The sequence below is a fragment of the Sinocyclocheilus rhinocerous genome, unplaced genomic scaffold, assembly GCF_001515625.1.
Source record: "Sinocyclocheilus rhinocerous isolate Xijiao unplaced genomic scaffold, SAMN03320098_v1.1 scaffold1268, whole genome shotgun sequence".
NCBI lineage: Eukaryota > Metazoa > Chordata > Actinopteri > Cypriniformes > Cyprinidae > Sinocyclocheilus > Sinocyclocheilus rhinocerous.
This window is the reverse complement of record NW_015664016.1, coordinates 1,061,758-1,079,153: the sequence shown is the minus strand read 5'-3', so window position 1 is coordinate 1,079,153 and position 17,396 is coordinate 1,061,758. Positions and strand designations below refer to the sequence as shown.

The following is a 17,396-nucleotide window of genomic DNA, read 5'->3' as shown; positions in this document are numbered from 1 at the left end:
TTCTGGAGAAACCTGAAAATGTGCGTCTGCCCCCATCCAACCTGACAGAGCTTGAGAGGTGAAGAGGTGAGGAGAAGGATGGCAGATAATTGCCAAATGCTGATGAGCAAAGCTTGTCACATCAAACAAAAAAGACTTGAGACTGTAAAGGTGAGCTAGCTAAATATTTAGTTAGAATACTTATGCAATGTACTTATTTCAGTTTTTTATTTTTAATAAATTTACAAAGTTGTGACAATTCTGTTTTTGCTTTGTCAGTATGGTGTATGGAGTGTAGAATGATGTAGAAAAAATAATAATTTAAAGAAGTTCATCATAAGTCCGCAACATAACAAAATGTGAAAAAAATTAATTATGAATACTTTCGCAAGGCACTGTAAATGCATTTAAATACTCCTCACTTGCATTAACAAGACATATAAATTAAAGGAAATTGTAGGTTTTATATTAGGCTTATTTTATTTGTCATTGCGTGAGTTTTGGTTGCACATAGGGCTGTTTTCATCACAGGCCTGGTTGACAGGGTCTGCCAGGTATTTTTTACCGATTTCCAGCTCATCTGCATGAATAATTGCATGCTAAGAAAAATTCAAACCCATACCATTGTATGGTTACTATATCACACCCTTGTGCTTTGGAGTAATATGGAATATCCCAGTCATAGGAACCCATTCATTATGTATGTAGCAGCTACTTTGATATTTTTGCAGAAAGGAAAGTAATCGTAGGGCTGGCCATACACATACTCAGCTTTTGATATGTGAGCCCTGAGCTCATGAGGACATTGCAGAAGACATTAGTCTAAATCACACTGAGAGCACCCACTCAACACGCTGAGCTCAAACACTAGCATTGAAGAATAACAGCAATAAGTTACTGATACGTATCCTCTGTTGATTTTAAGGGAAAGCTTCTCAGAGAGTGAAGAGGATGCATGGATGCACAAACAGGAACTGAAGGATTCACTGGTTGATATGTACAAAGGTGAGTATGAAGAGAATGCTGTCCTTTGTATTTGACAGAGGGGTTATTGTTTTTGTTTTTTGCTTTATTTGTTATTGATAAGGTAACGTTTTGTTTTTGGTAATATACAGTATTCACACTTTTGGAGAAAAGTGCATTCTTTAGTATTGGCACTAGAGGGCATCCTTATCCTGTCTTATATTCAGGAACAGTGTCTTCAGCGTTTAGTTCTGTGACATTACTTCATTGTTTTAACCTTAAAGACTGTAATTAGTATTTATTGGCTTTTGAAAACAGTCAAATATCAGAGGGTTCTAAGAATGACATGTATTTGGAAACCTATAAAGGTTTATTAAAGCCTGCATATTACAGGCAATACTCTTACTAAAAGTCCTGTGGTATAAGATGTGAAAAACATGACACTAAATATTCATGTACCATGGTATTTGCAAAGTGGAATATGGTATTAGCATATAGTACCCTGTCTGAAGAACCTTTTGTTTTTTTGTTGTTGAGTCCTGTTGGTCTTAAACTATATTTCTTTAGCATCTATATGAATATCCACATAACTTTGTACAATGTTCTATATACTATACATTATTGTTCAAAATTTTTGGGAAGTTTTAGTAAGATAATTTTTTATTAAGTAATACTCTTTTTTTGGCATATATGCATGAAATTGATCAAAAGTAACAGGAAATGCATTTATAATGTTTAAAAAGATTTATGTTTTAAATAATGCTGTTCTTTACATCTTTCTGTTTATCAAAGAATACTGGGGAAAAAATAATGTTGCAAAAATAATCAGCAAAACGTTGATAATAATAATAATAATAGGAACTGTGTAATATTAGAATGATTTCTGAAAGATCATGCGACACTGAAGACTGGAGTAATGATGCTGAAAATTCAGCTTTGCATCACAGGAATAAATTACTCTTTAAAATATATTACAACAGAAAAGTTATTTTAAGTTGTAATAATATTTTGTAGTGTTACTGTGGTTACTGTATTTTTGATCAAATAAATGCATCCTTGGTGAATATAAAGATACGTCAAAAACATTAAAAAATCTTACTGACCCCAAACGTTTGAACAATAGTGTGTGTGTATTTACTGTATATATAGAAGGACATTTTATACTTTTTCCGTATATAATAATTGTAACAGTGGTGCATTTGTTGTGAAGTGTCATTGCTGCCTCTTTATGCTTTGCATTGGCACTGTCTAGTCTCCATCTGTATGATCTAATCTATGTATATAAGTTGGAGAGCTTCACCGATCCTCATATGAGCTTCAGTCACTCGCTGTCAAACAGCAACGTGCATTGTAAAGGCCACCGATGAGGTTCGATCCTTCATAGCATGACCTCTGCGTTGCGTGTGTTTGTTTTTTTCGGAGTTAATGCCAGGTTAGCTGTTTCTCTGATGTGCTGACACATCCTGCAGTAGAAGAGCCCAACCCAAAGCGTTACATCCTAGTGATGGGTGGAGGCCAAGACCTGGAACAGGATCTACTTAGCATGTATCCTGATATCTTAGACGCCAAGCGTGTGTATGTGCGCCTCTGGGTATATGGCTGCATGCCTGATTTTTATGGGTTTGTGTGTTTTTGGTGCACAGACATTGTGTCTGCCACTCACGCGTACAACTTACGTTTTACAATCATTCATATTATCTGTAGGGTTTTTTTTGTGTGAAGTTTTGCATTGCAGTCACCTGTATTAAAGCCATCTCCTTCCTTTTCGGTGGCAGATAAGCATGAAGCATTGATCCCACCCAATTCTCTCTTTAATCAGCTTGAATGTTTGTTCAGTTTAAGGCTATTATCCTTTACCACAGATTAAGAGTGTGCAGCTATCAGGAAGTGGCAGTTAGCCGACATCAACATAACAATGTGCATGTTCCTCTAAAACGACAAGCACATTGCTGATTCAATTCTGAGAGTAAGGTGTTTTGAACATGTATATAAGGATTGATTAGCAATATCAGCACTGTTACAGCACATTTGTGAGTGTTGTATTGCTATAAGAGAGCAGTTCTGTAAACAAAAAATTAATATCGGGACACAGTGCAGTAAGTTTTTTTTTTGTTTTGTTTGTTTATTTTTGCTCTGCCAATGAAAGTATGTTGTAAATCATAGAACTTTAATTGCATTCAGTGAACACAGACAATTGGATTAATACAAACAGGAAAGTAAATTCAATACTGTTTGAATAAATACGTGTCAATCAAATTAGTGAACCAGAATTGTTTTTATAATTGTCATTAAATAGGACATTGGTTTGTAAAACCGATGCTTCTCTAGAAGGACTATCAGATTCAGTTATTAAACTTTTGAATATGCAGTGCAATCAAAAATAATTATTATTCATTTGTGGAAGTATATCATAACATTTCTTTGATAAGTTATAATTTATATAATTTCATTAAATGAGCTGTTTTGTAGCAGTCTTCACATGCTTTTTGTTAATTGTATTTTTCTTTATCATAGTTTAAAATGTTTTAAACTGGCTCAATTTTTTTTCCACTTTGTACATTAATTGGATATGTGAGATGATTATAGTAAGAGTTAGCTTATATATATCTGGCATTAGACATTTTTTTTTAGCCTATATTTATTTAGCATTAGACATTTCTAGATTCTATGCCAGCCTGGACAATTAAAAAAAACTTTGGTGCTGCTTTGTCAAATCCACAACAGCTTTGGTTTGTTTGTTTGTTTGTTTATTTATTGTGAATTTTGAGTATATAGTGTGCAAAACAAGTGGACAATTAACAAAAAAAAAATCTACCAACAGCATTGGATTATTGGATTTAATTGATATTTTTTTGTGTGAGTTTTGACTATATAATGTGCAAAATAAGCATTTCATTGCATTTCAGCAATTGTATGTATTTTAGCCTATTTGCCATGATTATAGTGTAAAATACAGCTATATAGCAACATTTTATGAGTCATCAACCACTGTTCTCTTTAAATGTCAATATCGTCCATTGAATATCCCATATTGGTAGTTACTACACTTTCCAATTGTTTTTCAAAGTGGCACAGAACAGCCAAATAAGGGTGACTGCACATCTTTGAGCCCAAATCGAATTTCACGCCTGTGAGACTGCGTTTCTCTTGCGTCTGTTTCCCTGCTGATTTTATTTGTCTGACGTGGTTTGGGATAAGCGGACTGCTGTAGGCTGGGTCGTGTTATTACAACTGAGACGGTGGATTGTTTTCTTGCATGGGTAAACTGGCCTTTTGCAGTCCAAATTCAAAGCACACACACCAAGTTCATCATAACAAACACGCTAAGTTTCCTATGGAGCTGAATTGGCCTTCCTGAGAAGAGCAGAAATAGGGCTACAGTCTCAACAAGCTTTGTTCTTAGCAGGTGGATCGACCTTTGACATAACCTGTCATGCCCCCCTCCCCCCTGTGTGGGGCGTCCGGTCAGGAAACGTAAACGAACTGTTTGGTCCCATCAGCTCAGCTCCTCTTACGGCAATACGGTGTGGTCCTGCTCGGCTTTTCCATCAGCCACCCACCCTGATATCACGTCTCACTCACTCTCCACTGTGCTTGGCTTCACGGAGAGCAGGAGGTGCGTTGGCGACCCCTTCGGCTTCCTTGTGGGTCCCATTGAAGTTCAAAATCCCTAGAATGGAGTGCCGTGTGGCCTAACAGGCTTGTCTGCTCCCTAAGTGGGTGGTCCGCCAGTGACAGAGGGATTCCTCAGGGCTCTGTCCTCCTCTTTTGTGTCTCTGTGTTGGTTTAAGGAATAGACCTAGGATGGGCACTGCTTAACTGTGGAAGCCTGGTTACTGTGATCTGAAACCAAACAAACCTAGCAGAAAGGCCAGCGCACTCACAAACATACAAAGACTCGAGCTATAAAACCCAACGAGAGATTGGCATCTCTTGAAAGGATCTCAATATGAAGATTTTTTTTTTTTGAGGATGTTTGGGTCAACCTTATGAAAACATTTTCAGGTCATATTTTTCTTCAAAAGATAAAATAAGATATTATATTTTGCATGAAGGTGAATTTTCTTGCATTATGACATTCCCAGATTCTCTCTAATGTATGTAACGTGGATGTTTCATTGTTTTATTTATTTATTTATTGTTGGTCATTCACATTATTCTCGATGTTTCTCTTTACATGCTCATTTATTATGGCAGGAAATTATGCTTTGAAAGGACTGCTTTTATTTAAATCAGCATTTTTTATATTATTATTATTATATAATATAATTTATATTAGAACATTTATTATAATATAATTTTTATAATATTCTAATTTATGCTGATTTAAGTAAATATAATGTTTTATAACAAACAAATGCTTACAATAACAAATGCTTGACAATTTAAATATATATCATTTTTATTTTGCATGACCATAATGAGAGTAATGAAAATGTCACAATGCAAAAATAAATAGATAAATAAAATAATATTAATAATGGTCATAAAACAGGTTTCATGGTCTTTACACTTAACATTTTGTGAGATTCATCAATTTGTGTGTATTTGTTTTTTGTGATTTTATACAGTCTCTTGAAGATTGTATCTCTCTTGCATAAGTCAAAACAGTTTCAACTCTTATAGAAACTATTGAAATCATTATAAAAAATAGTTTAACAGTTTAGTTTTGTGTTTTACTTTTGTGTTTTGCTAGCTAAGAATCCAGATATGAAGATTGTCAGGCTTATTTTAAATGATATACTGTTTGCAACCCAATAAGTAAAGTGGCCCCTAACTCTAAGCCTTGTAATTCCCTTGATTTTTTTTTTTGTATTATGAAATAAGCAAATTCGTTTCAAAACGGCCTAACAGGAGCTCTGATACATGAATTCTTAAGAGCTGTACTGTTTCGGACTGACACTCATATGATGCTAACACTCCTACCACCCAGTTGCGAGCAGGATTCCAGACGACCTAGTGATGGCCCATGAAACAGAGAGGAAAACAAACAAGGCTTACTTTGCTGTGAACCACAGATGCTTGGGAACTGTTTGAACAGGGAGCAATTTAAACGGTCACTCCTGTGGCCTGTGTTCAAACATCAAGTGGTAATGAGGACGGAGTGCCTGGTCCTGTTGCCCTGGCCTCCCCTCGGCTTTTCAACACATTCACGCTCCCAACAACGGCTGGCCGAACAATGACGGGCCACTTTCACAGAGTGGCATTTTTACTGCTTTTTTACGCACTTGTATTTCGGGAATGTTTAGACAGACCTGCGACAACCAGAAATACTGGGCGTAGATGGTTGGCACTTGAGTTGGAGAATTTATTAAGAGAGCGGGAACAGAGGATTGAAAAGCTTTGGCCTGTCATTAAAATGAAAATAAATAAAAAATTTGCTTTGTTCATGTATCCACCTTATTTTGCAATGCGGAAAGTAAGCTATTTTCTTTGAATATGTAAGACTTCTAATTCATTAGCCGCTACAGGTAAATATCTAGAAGAATAACAGTGTAGTAAACGGTATTTGCGCTACAAACCAATGTATGTATGATTATAATAGTAAATTAAAATAATATAACAAATACCAGTTTGGAATATCAAGCAGCATAGCAGACTGTTTTTGTTCAAAATACAAATAGCTGCATCCACTCTTATGTAAAAATAATGTGGATATGCTCTCACAAATTTCTGCAGAATTCTGAGACCCGTCATTCACATAATTGTACATTTCTTGCATTTTTATCTGTTAAATATTTTTGCTAATTTGCTAATGTTTTCATCTACTAATAAAGGTCCATTCACACCAAGAACGATAATTATAATGATAACTGTATTAGAGTCAACATTATTTATTTTTATTTTATGTATTTTAAAATGTTTTTTTCAGATAACATTATTTTTAATGATGATTCTTTTTACGTTAATATATAATGAAAAATGCCTTTTAAAGTATTCTTTTTTTTATTTCAATCTACATAAATTGTTATATAACAAATACTATGATGTAAAAATGGTTTACAGTTTAAAGAAATGCATATCTTTATTTTGCATGACAGTGATGAGAATTGGAGGGGATTTTGGTTGGTAATTCACATTATTCTCAATGATGATGTTTGTATTAGCATCCACACCATTGCACGATAACGTTCTTTTTATTGTAAGCGAAGGCTGCAATTATGTCGTCTGTCGCTTTAAATGCTTGAGCTCATTGAAGTAGGATGGATTCTGATCGGCTGCCATTGTTTTTATCGTTCATCAGCTGCAGAAAAAAAAAAGTTTTGTAAATGATTCTTGCAATAATGTTCCTCTGTCCTTTTACTATATCTTTATCGTTATCATTATTGTTATTGTCCTTGGTGTGAACGGGCCTTAAAGGGGTCCTATTATGCTTTTTCACTTTTTCAACTTTAGTTAGTCTGTAATGTTGCTGTTTGAGCATAAAAAAAGATCTGCAAAGTTACAAAGTTCAAAGTCCACTTCAAAAGGAGATATTTTATTTAACAGAAATCACTTTTCAAAAACTACAACGAACGACTCATTTGGACTACAACGCATATTTTCCGGGATTTGTGATATCACAAATATCATTTTACATTTCCCTCACAATCAGCTCAGAAAAGGTCAGAAATACAGAGTTCATGTGGGCCTAGCTGTGGGTTAGTGAAGCATAGTCCTCTTGTGCTACGTTCTTAATAACTTGTTCGTTCTTTAGAGAAGAGCATCATTGGCGTAGATTTGATCTAAGCACATGTACGTGAGCACGTATTCGGAGGAGACAGTCATGTGATTCGTCTATTGTACATCTGCTGCTCTGTAAATATTTGCAGTGATGTACATCCCTGAACACACAATACCTCCCACAAGCCTCTCCGCATGTGTCCCATAGTGGCACCCACGTCGCCCCAAGTGCTTGCCATATCCGAATATCACACATTTATATCACCTTTGTTTGTTCCCCAATGTTCTCCAGTTGGAAAAGAACCCTGGAATGTCCTGGAGTGTTTTCTCACTTCAGTGTCCCGCTGTTTAAAGCCATTTTGTTTGAAGGACAGGTCGAAAGTAAACCGTGAGCATCACTCATCCTTAAGGGTGAAAAAAAGAGAAAAGCTGTGTTTGGATTTGATGCTTCTGCATTGCCCAATGTTCAGCTTTGCAGTTCGTGTTGGAGAAAGGATTTCCTGAACAAAGGAAGATGTGTTTGTTGAGGATCCTCGCACCACTAGCTATGTGTGTTTTAGCGCCGGGCGCTGAGGTGACATGCACAGCAATCACGCCGGATTTTTGTAGCCCTTTCAGTGTTGCTTTTAAAAAGCAGGGTTAAATTTTGACTTAATATGAAAGTTTTTCCATTGATGGACATTTAGGGAAATTATGGGAGTATTTGTGTTGTCATTAGAAGGATCAAAGTGGTTTATTGCCATTTGTCTCCTCCTTACAAAAAATGACCATGGCAAATGTAGTTTCCACCTAAACTGCAAGTCGCTACAGCTTTTTTTTCCTGCTGTTAAACTGTGATGAATTAATGAGATCTTTTGCAAACAATCTAAGGAGCTTTTACTGTGTCTAATAATAGCCAATATGGTTTTTAAATGGACAATGACTACATTTTGAAGGTTTACATTTCTGTTAGTATGTCTATAAGTCAAGCAGATATGATTGATTGGGCAGTATGATAACATAAGAGAGGCCAAATATTGTCGTATCACTAGCTCATATTACTATATATTACTATAATTACTATAGTATTTTGTGGGAGACTAGTTAAAGGAATAGTTAACCCGAAAATGAAAATTCTGTCATCATTTAATCACCCTCAAGTTGTTCCAAACCTCAATGATTGATTGATTCATTGATTGATCTATGCTGAACACGAAAGAAGATATTTTGAAAAATGTGGGTAACCAAACAGTTGCTATTTTTTTTTCAGTCAATGGGGAACCGCAACTGTCTGGTTACCTACATTCTTCAAAATATCGTCTTTATTTTATTTATTATTTTCATTTTTGCTGACTATCACTGTAAAATCCATTGATTGTAAAAGAAATGAAATACTGTGTCTTCACTTCAGCATCATTTTGAGTAATAAAAAAAAAAGTCAATAAATATAAAAATATCACTAGTTAATAATAAATGCAGGTATGGCCAATATATAGATATTGTGTTGCATAATGTGCAAAAATACAGGAAAAAACAACATGTAGTAGGTTAATACATTTTTTGTATTTATTAAGCCAATGCTATTAATCAAAGCTGCCTTATTCATTTCTAAGAAGAAAGTAACAAATGTTCAAAGGTATTGCCAATATATAGATAATGTGTTGCATAATGTGCAAAACATGCAAAAAACAAAAAGAAAAAAAAAATTTCACATGTATTTATTTAGCCAATGCTATTTTTTAGAGCAACCTTATTCATTCTAAGGAGACAGTACAAATGTACAAAGACAAGCAGTCACATCGGTTCATTATTATTAGAGAATGGCTGTACAGAGATAATGAGTCGAAACTTGCACAGCTTTCAGTAGAAGCGACACGGAGTCGAGAAGGCGAAACACTTGGCCAGAATGTATTTCATAAGACAGCTGACCTTGAGTTGACTCTTTCCCTGAGCCCCACCTCTCCTGTTTGGCGTCTCTTCGATGAGTAATAACAGTGTCATGGCTGGTGACGCCACCTTGTACTAGTTTCACAATCTTTCTTGCCACAATAAGGCTTTGTTTTCCTTATGTTTTTGTGCCCGAGTTAAAATGCTTTTAATCTCGTACGTGGAAAGGAATGCGGTTGAAGTGTTTTGTTTGATCAGCGCATGAGCAAAGGTGGCGACAAATAAAATGATTATTTTTATCATGACCTAGAACTTAGGACCTAGAACGCCTCTGCAGGAAAGTAAATGGATCAGGATTGTCTTCTCTACATCTTTGTATATTTAAAAAAAGTTAGACATTGATTAAAACGTTAATTAAGTTGCCTTTTTTTGTGCTCCAGAACTGTGAGTGTGTAACAGTGTTAGGAATATGAGCGAAATCTTCCTTTGCTCACATATCGACTGCATTAAGCTCATCCTTAAATAACTCTGTTCTCCCTCCCAAATGTTAGCCGATGCAAATCTCAGCTTAGTCCATATTTACACAGCCAATTTTGAGGTTACATTCAACAGATGAATTATCCAATCGCTGAAATATTCACTCTTGACATCGAATCGCAGAATTGAAATAAAATGTGCTGTTTGTCTAAGTGCTTACAAATACAGACCTTTTAAAATTAATTTTTGGTGAATAACTGTGACAACCTGACTTTGTCAGCAAATCAAGCTGTCAAAAGCGGCAAAATTTGCTCCAGGTGGATTGAAAAATAATTTTCTGCATAGTATAAGAGAGGCGTTAAACTAATGTTTAAGAGAAGTATTGGTACAAATATGTCATTTGAGTGTAGTGAACTTTTATTTTTTTAAATTTAGGAATAAATTAAGAGATTATTGATGGTGGACGTGCAAGAGAGTTTAATACAAAAACAGCATTATGGGTGAGTGAGGTTGGAGGTCAAGGGTCATTTCTTGAATATAAAGTGTGAAATTTAATTTTTACTGTTTTCAGATTTGATGTGAATAATACAACTCTGATTTCCCAACATGATTTATAGCAATAATGCTGTATTCACCATTACAAAGCACAGAATTATAGGATGAAAAATTGTCTTGCTATAGATGTAGATATTAAATATCAATAAAATATGTAATATGCTTTATGCATAGGAGTCATGTGACTTAATCAGATTATCTGTGCAATGTTTTCTGACTTTGGTTTAGTTGATAATTTATCTGTATTAGTCTGACTGTGTCAAGTTGTCATTTTTTAAAGTGTATTTTATGCAGTGATTACGTTAGTATTTGCTTTGTGTGAAGCATTTATATTTGGCTTGAATCATATCACTAATGTCATAACTGATAATTGACAGGATCAAACACACAATACAGAGCATTCAGGGTTTATCCTATTGCACATCTTGGGGGGCATTTTGCCTGCTTTTATTCACTCAAAGCAGGCCTGTTTAAAGGCAGTTGTGGGGTGGGGGAAGCGCTTTCTTTACTCCTAGCGTGGCTCACGCTTCTCTCGCACCCAAATTAGCTGGATATGGGGAAATTGAGGCACTCATCCTAGTAGATATGGAGGGTCATTTCTCCTCCCCCGTTAATGCAGGAGGATCAGTGAATCGTGGCCTGATAGACACCACCGAGGATGGATCTATCAGAGAGATCTGAGATGCTAGTGCTAGCTCATTTCCCACAGGCTCAATTCAATTATCACTGCGCCTGCTCTGAGAATGAGCTTTACGCCCGTAAGACGCGCCGTCCTGCTTCACAGATCCCACTCTCCCTGCTAGACGTCTCTATCATCTAAGAAACATAAGGCCTACCTGGAGAATTCTCAAGTAATGCGAGGAATTATGCTTTCATTTGAGAGACTGCGTAATTTTAGACCTTCAATAAAGTGACATTGATGGTCCTGGAGGTTTTCTATTATTCTATTTTGATTAGCTACTCTTTTAACTAGCCACCTGGTAAAAGGTTCCACAAGTTGAGAATTGTTTATGCTTTTTTTCTTTTTTCTTTTGGCATTTCAGCTAAATATGAAATCAGGGTTGGTGTTGGTCTTTATTAGTGCCACATATGTCGAAGAGCCTCACTTTGATCTCAGCATCCATTTGAAGAATCATTAACTTTCATTTTTACTGTCTGAATTATAAATACTCTCTTATAGTTGGGTATAGTACCTTGGTCTAGATTTGAAGACTGACACCCCGTAAATAAATACAAAAATTAATATTAATAAATAGCAAGTTATTATATTCATTTTGTTTTGTTATTAATTTATGCTGTTTATCTGAGACCACATTGAGTTTATGTCAGCTCAAGTGGAACATGCCTAATAATACGACATTGTCAAAATATGTACATTTTTCAGTTCAACAGTTAATTAATTAATTATTATTAATTTAAATTAATTTATATAAAATATTTATTAATTGCATTTGATAAATAATTGATTTAATTTTTGTGTTTATTTATGAGAAAAAAAATCATAATAGAATCATTTTCAGTAGTGCTCTCTTACTTTATATAGTTTGCTTTTAATGTTTAACTTTTGCAGCTTTTTAAAGTCAAGTTGTTGTTTTGTCTTCATTCCTGTTCATTCAGTTGCAGTTATTTTTGAGTCAGAAACAGTTTTCACTTATCGGCATTAACAGATGGAAAAAGGAAACAAATACCAGCCCTCCAGTGAGATAGAATCAGCTCACAGCACATGTAACTGATTGACAAAAACAGTTTCTATTGTTAATATCTGTCAGCGAGTCAATAAAGTCTTTTGAGCCAGGAAAAGTCAAGACCATTCAAAGCTTCACGACAGCCCGTGACAATCAAATTACACAGCGGGGTGCACCCAGGTGCTTGTGCACACCTCCCCATATAAAAGAGCCTGTTTATCCATATCAAATCAATTCATGTCTGCCTTTTTCCTTCGGAGGCACAAGCATGCTGTACAATTAAACCTGCTTTAAGACTCTCTCCACATTAATGTCCGTATCAAAATTCATAAAGATTCGGTAAGACGAGAATCCTGAGCTCGTAGATTCACGGGGATTTCGCATGAAGCCCGTTTAATCAGGATAACACTGTTATTAATATTCATAAAGTCAGCTGGAATACAAATGACAGCCTGAAGAATCTGGAAACTTTTTGCGGAGGAAATGCATTAAATGCAGCTTAAAAAATTAATGGAATTTAGTTTATATTAGAGGGAAACGCCAAACCCCCCTCATCGAGCGATTGAAATTAGGCTTAGACATTTCTTTTTGAAGAATTCCATCTTTGACAGACATCAAAGGCATTTTCAATGAATGCGACGCATGAATGGTCATTTAAAAGGATTTAAAGACATTACACTGCAATAATTGTACATGAATAATAAGTAGCCCACCGAGGCAATTAGCTTAAAGTCTACAAGACAGGAAAATGAAGATCACTGAGCGACAGCAAAGGACAAATTGAAATGAGAAAAGTTTGAAGGAAGGATAAAGTGGCTTTAAGTGGCAAATGCTGTTTTGTAAGATTTGAGCCATCTTTTACAGTTGATGCGGGCTTCTAACCTATTAATGTTCCGTTATTTACTCACGTTTTATCCCTGTGAACGAATATGGATGAAATATTCAACATTATCTGAAGGAAATGATAGTAAAATCTGAAAAGCTTCCTCTTTTGTGTCTTTTTCACATGATATGACAGATATGTTTTTAAATGGCTCTAACAGGCTTTCACATTTTCACATTGTAATTAACACAATATAGTAAAATAAGAAAAGAATAGTATATATATATATATATATATATATATATATATATAATAGTGTATACATGTATGTATCTTTTTACATATAAAATCAAATTGCAATATATATATATATATGTTTTTATGTAGGCTAACTGTTTTCAAAGAGGTTTCCCAAAAACTCTTTCTGTCTGCCATTGGCCGGTCAAACAGATAGTTCCGCTCTAAGCTCCCACCATTGGTTGAGACAGTGCTACTGTATGCCTTAATATTTCAATTTTTTGGGCAACTTAGGAATATCTTACAGTTTCTGGATATGAAGCTGGAATAAAACAAAGTATTTTAACATTCAAAAAATTCACACACTTTAATTCAATTAGTGGCCTTTAACTGCAATTTTGGTACTTTTAACAGTTTAACTATAAGGTTTGTGATTTATGTAATTATTTGAGCATTTAATTCAGAGGAATAAACTACGATTAAACTATGATTTGATTTGAATCAACTCCTCAACTAGCCGTGGAGCCACTGTTTATACACAACGACTGGTTATTGGCTTCATTGTAACATGTTACACTCTGCAAGCTTTGGCGTGAATGTAGTTTTCGTCACTGCCCTGCGAGCACCAAGGCTAATAGCTCATTAATCTATCATGAAACTCCTGCAGATTATGTAGAAAATGTAGATGCGATGCTAATTCACCATCTGGAGCGGGAGCCGCAAAGAAACCGGCCTCCTATTGCACTCAGCACAAACTTTCATTAAGCCAGAACGAGCTCTTCCCTGTTTTTCAATATCGGATTATTGGATAGTATCAGTTTCATTAAGTTTCTTGGGGGTGATTCTCTCAGGAAACGGTGTCAATCAATGAATCGTCCCAAATTTATTTGGTAAAGCGCTCTTTTCTGGGAACTGTATAACGTGTCTATCTCCGAAAATTACGTGAACATCATAAGGTCAGGTTTGTATGCTTTGCGTTGTTTTTTTCCCCCTTTCTATCTTTTCCAAAGCTGCTTTCTCTTGTTAGTGTTAACGGATTACCAGGCGTCTTAGCCGTACCTACTATCTTTAAAGTCTTTCTTCATCCTCGTCCTCCTCTCTTTCTCTGTGAAAGTGCGGTGTGCGGGGCCAGCTCCCGCTCAGAGTCTATCACTGAGATTAATGGAGCCCTGTGGTGTTTGCCACAAAAAGCCAGTTGTCCGTTCACGCCTGACTGTGTCTGAGCTGAATAGCGTGTGAGCTGTGTGTGCTGGCTTACAGCGCGGGGATAACGTTCCACTGGCATCTGCCCCAGGGGTCACCCCCACCCGCCTCGCGCACAACCTCCCAAGAGCACTCACTTTTTATGTCTTCTTAGCTCTCTTCTGCCAACTTTCTCTCATGGTGTCCGCCGTCCCCTCTATCGTTTTCATGACCTTTGTTTTCTTTTCCCAAGAACCTGATCATTGTTTGTCCTGTGGTTTTTACATATACCATCTTCAAGGATGCTTTTTACATACCATCTTCAGGGATGCTGGGAATTTAAAATAGTTGGGTTTTTCACTCTTAAAAATAAAAGTTCCAAAAGGGGGGTTTCACAGCGATGCCATAGAGTGCCATTTTGGGTTTCAATTTAGGTTGACTTTTAGTGAACAGTTCTTAAAAACATGTTTTTTTTTTTCCTTTTTAGTGAAAACACTCTGTTCTACAAAACACATGTTCTACACTCTTTTAGCTTTGTGGTCATTTATGTGCTTTGGTAGTGTGCTTCTAAAAGTTGATCCAATTAACAAATTAGCAGTTTAAAAAAACGACACTGTTCAAAAGATGTTTTTGAAAAAAAATTCTTAAGCTCACAAACACTGCATTTGTTAAATATACAGTAAAACAGTATTGTAAAAAAGAATTTTTCAATTTAAAATCAGTGTTTTCTTTTTTATTATATTTTAAAATGTAATTTATTCCTGTGATGCAAAGCTGAATTTTCTACAGCCATTACTCTGGATTTCAGTGTCACATGATCCTTCAGAAATCATTCTAATATGATGATTTGCTGCTCAGGATTTTCTGAACAGTTATATTTATGGAAACTTTTTTTCTTTTTTGAATAGAAGGTTCAGAAGAACAGCATTTATTGAAATGGAAATCTATTTTAACAACATAAATGTTTTTATAGTCACTTTTCATCAATTTAATGCATCCACTAATTTCTTCCAAACACAAATATTTCTGACCCCAGCACAGGAAATGAAATGTATCAATTCAATGATTTCGTACGTTTTTTAGTAGACAATGAGCAGTTCAGGACAGAAAATTGATAATGCTTAAGAGATTCGTGAAGCACAAATTCTTTAAATCTAGGAGAGCTTTGGAAATTTTAAGTCATTTTTACGATTAGAAATGCCGTATGAATGAATAAAATACCAAGTGTTCAGGGACACAGTTTTTTAGGCTCTAAATTATTGCTTTGGCTAGAAATTGCTCTTTGGAAGTACAAATCCTTAATGTTGAAAATCCTAGTGGTGTGGGAAGTGGGAATCCTTTAGAAGACATTTGTGACCTATTAAGGTTTTCCTAACCAAAGTGGTTCCCCAAAAAATAACCGACCAGGAAACACGAGGGAAACATTCTGTGTTTGCCAGGTTCAGTCCGACCCTTTCTTGAAGACGTTCCGTGTTCATTTGGTTTGTAAATGTGACACCGCAGAGCACCTACAGTTGACAGAACTGAAATGGCAAGTGTTTACGTTTGTAAGCCCCCGGTGTGTGTGTTGTGTTAAGAAGTTCTTGTCTCAGAAGCTCCACCACTAGAGGGAACCTCTCCACCACGGCTCCTACCGCCAGCGATCAACAGGCTCTGCCGTCTGAATGTCAGCGTTCCTGCTAATTGCCTCCTGTCTGTTTGTTGCTTGCTTATGAATTAGCTTCCGTTAAATTATCCACCATTATTTAATTACACCTGAGTAGATGACGCTTTAATTGGCGCTTCCTGACTAGGATCTGATATGGCTTGAGCTGTATTAAATGGCTGTTTACTTTTCTGATAGCTAAAAGCATTAAAACGATTGCATGGTGGGATTACGCTTTGTTAATTGCCCGCGTTCATTAGTCCTCCATAAACTGCGAGGTAAAGCACTGGTACACAGTGGATGAGATAAAGACAAAGTCTTAAAGCATAATTTCACACAGCAAATTAAAAGCCGCCTGTCTTGTTTTCTGCCTCTACTCCAGACGTTATTAAAGATTGCTCTCCACCAAGCACCCCGAGATCATATTGACAGGCTGTAATTAATACTAACCTTTCTAAGTCTAATGGAAAGGAGTGAGCTAGAGCCTGTGATGAAAAGCATTTTTTTTTTTTCGCAATGAAATTAATCATATCCCTTCTATATATTTCCAGCTAATCCTAAAGTCAATGAAGAACTGAAACAAAGGCTGCCGTCCCCTGTAAAGCACCATTGTTCAGAGACCACACCACAACTTGGGTAAAGATGCCTTCCTCGGCTCATTTTACACTGTTTGTCAATGGCTTTCTTCCAGGTGTTACAATTAAGAACGATTTTTTAATATGTGCGAAATGTTTATCAGTGTACATTGCAGGCGATGATTACACGCTGTAATGATATCTTTGCAGAGATGTGTTTTCTAAATCCAAAACGGTGTTACAATGTTTAAAAATCAGCTGCTTATCTTTAGTGCGATGCAAATGTAATCTGGTTACAGGTGAAATGTTTGTGCAGAAAATGCATGCAATGAAAAATGTTATGTTAATTATTTTAAAGCATTATTGAATTGGCTTAGTTTATGATTTAAACTTGTAGTTAAGTTATTATTTATGACAAAGGAATGCAATGCATTTGCTTTATACTTTTTAAACTAGAATTCTGTGTGTTTTTTGGAAGTATGCATTTTGTATACTGAAATGATGAATTAGCTCAGTTTGCAATGTGTTTAAAGTACATTTTGGCTATATTTTCACATTTCATTTCATTGCAAAAGAATACAACTTGTAAAAAGAGTTAACTCTGTCCTCTTAGGGTCAGAACTCTTGAAGGTCTTTGATATTTGCTTCATGTCCTCGCTTTACTCAGCGCTTTGAAACAAAACATGCAGGTCCTTCAAAGCAGTGGCATTGATGTACAGTTTGTCAATATCCTGTACCTGTCTTCA

At 35.7% G+C, this 17,396-nt stretch overlaps 1 protein-coding gene across 1 annotated transcript in view; it reads left to right on the top strand.

The window, feature by feature from the left end:
* mipol1 (mirror-image polydactyly 1) overlaps positions 1-17,396 on the top strand; it is a 70,573-nt gene that overhangs the window by 4,798 nt on the left and 48,379 nt on the right. The window contains exons 2-3 of the mRNA XM_016539660.1: positions 905-984; positions 16,627-16,711. Of these exons, the coding sequence (XP_016395146.1) occupies positions 939-984; positions 16,627-16,711 (131 nt within the window). The 5' untranslated portion in view covers positions 905-938. The remainder of the gene's footprint in view (positions 1-904; positions 985-16,626; positions 16,712-17,396) is intronic.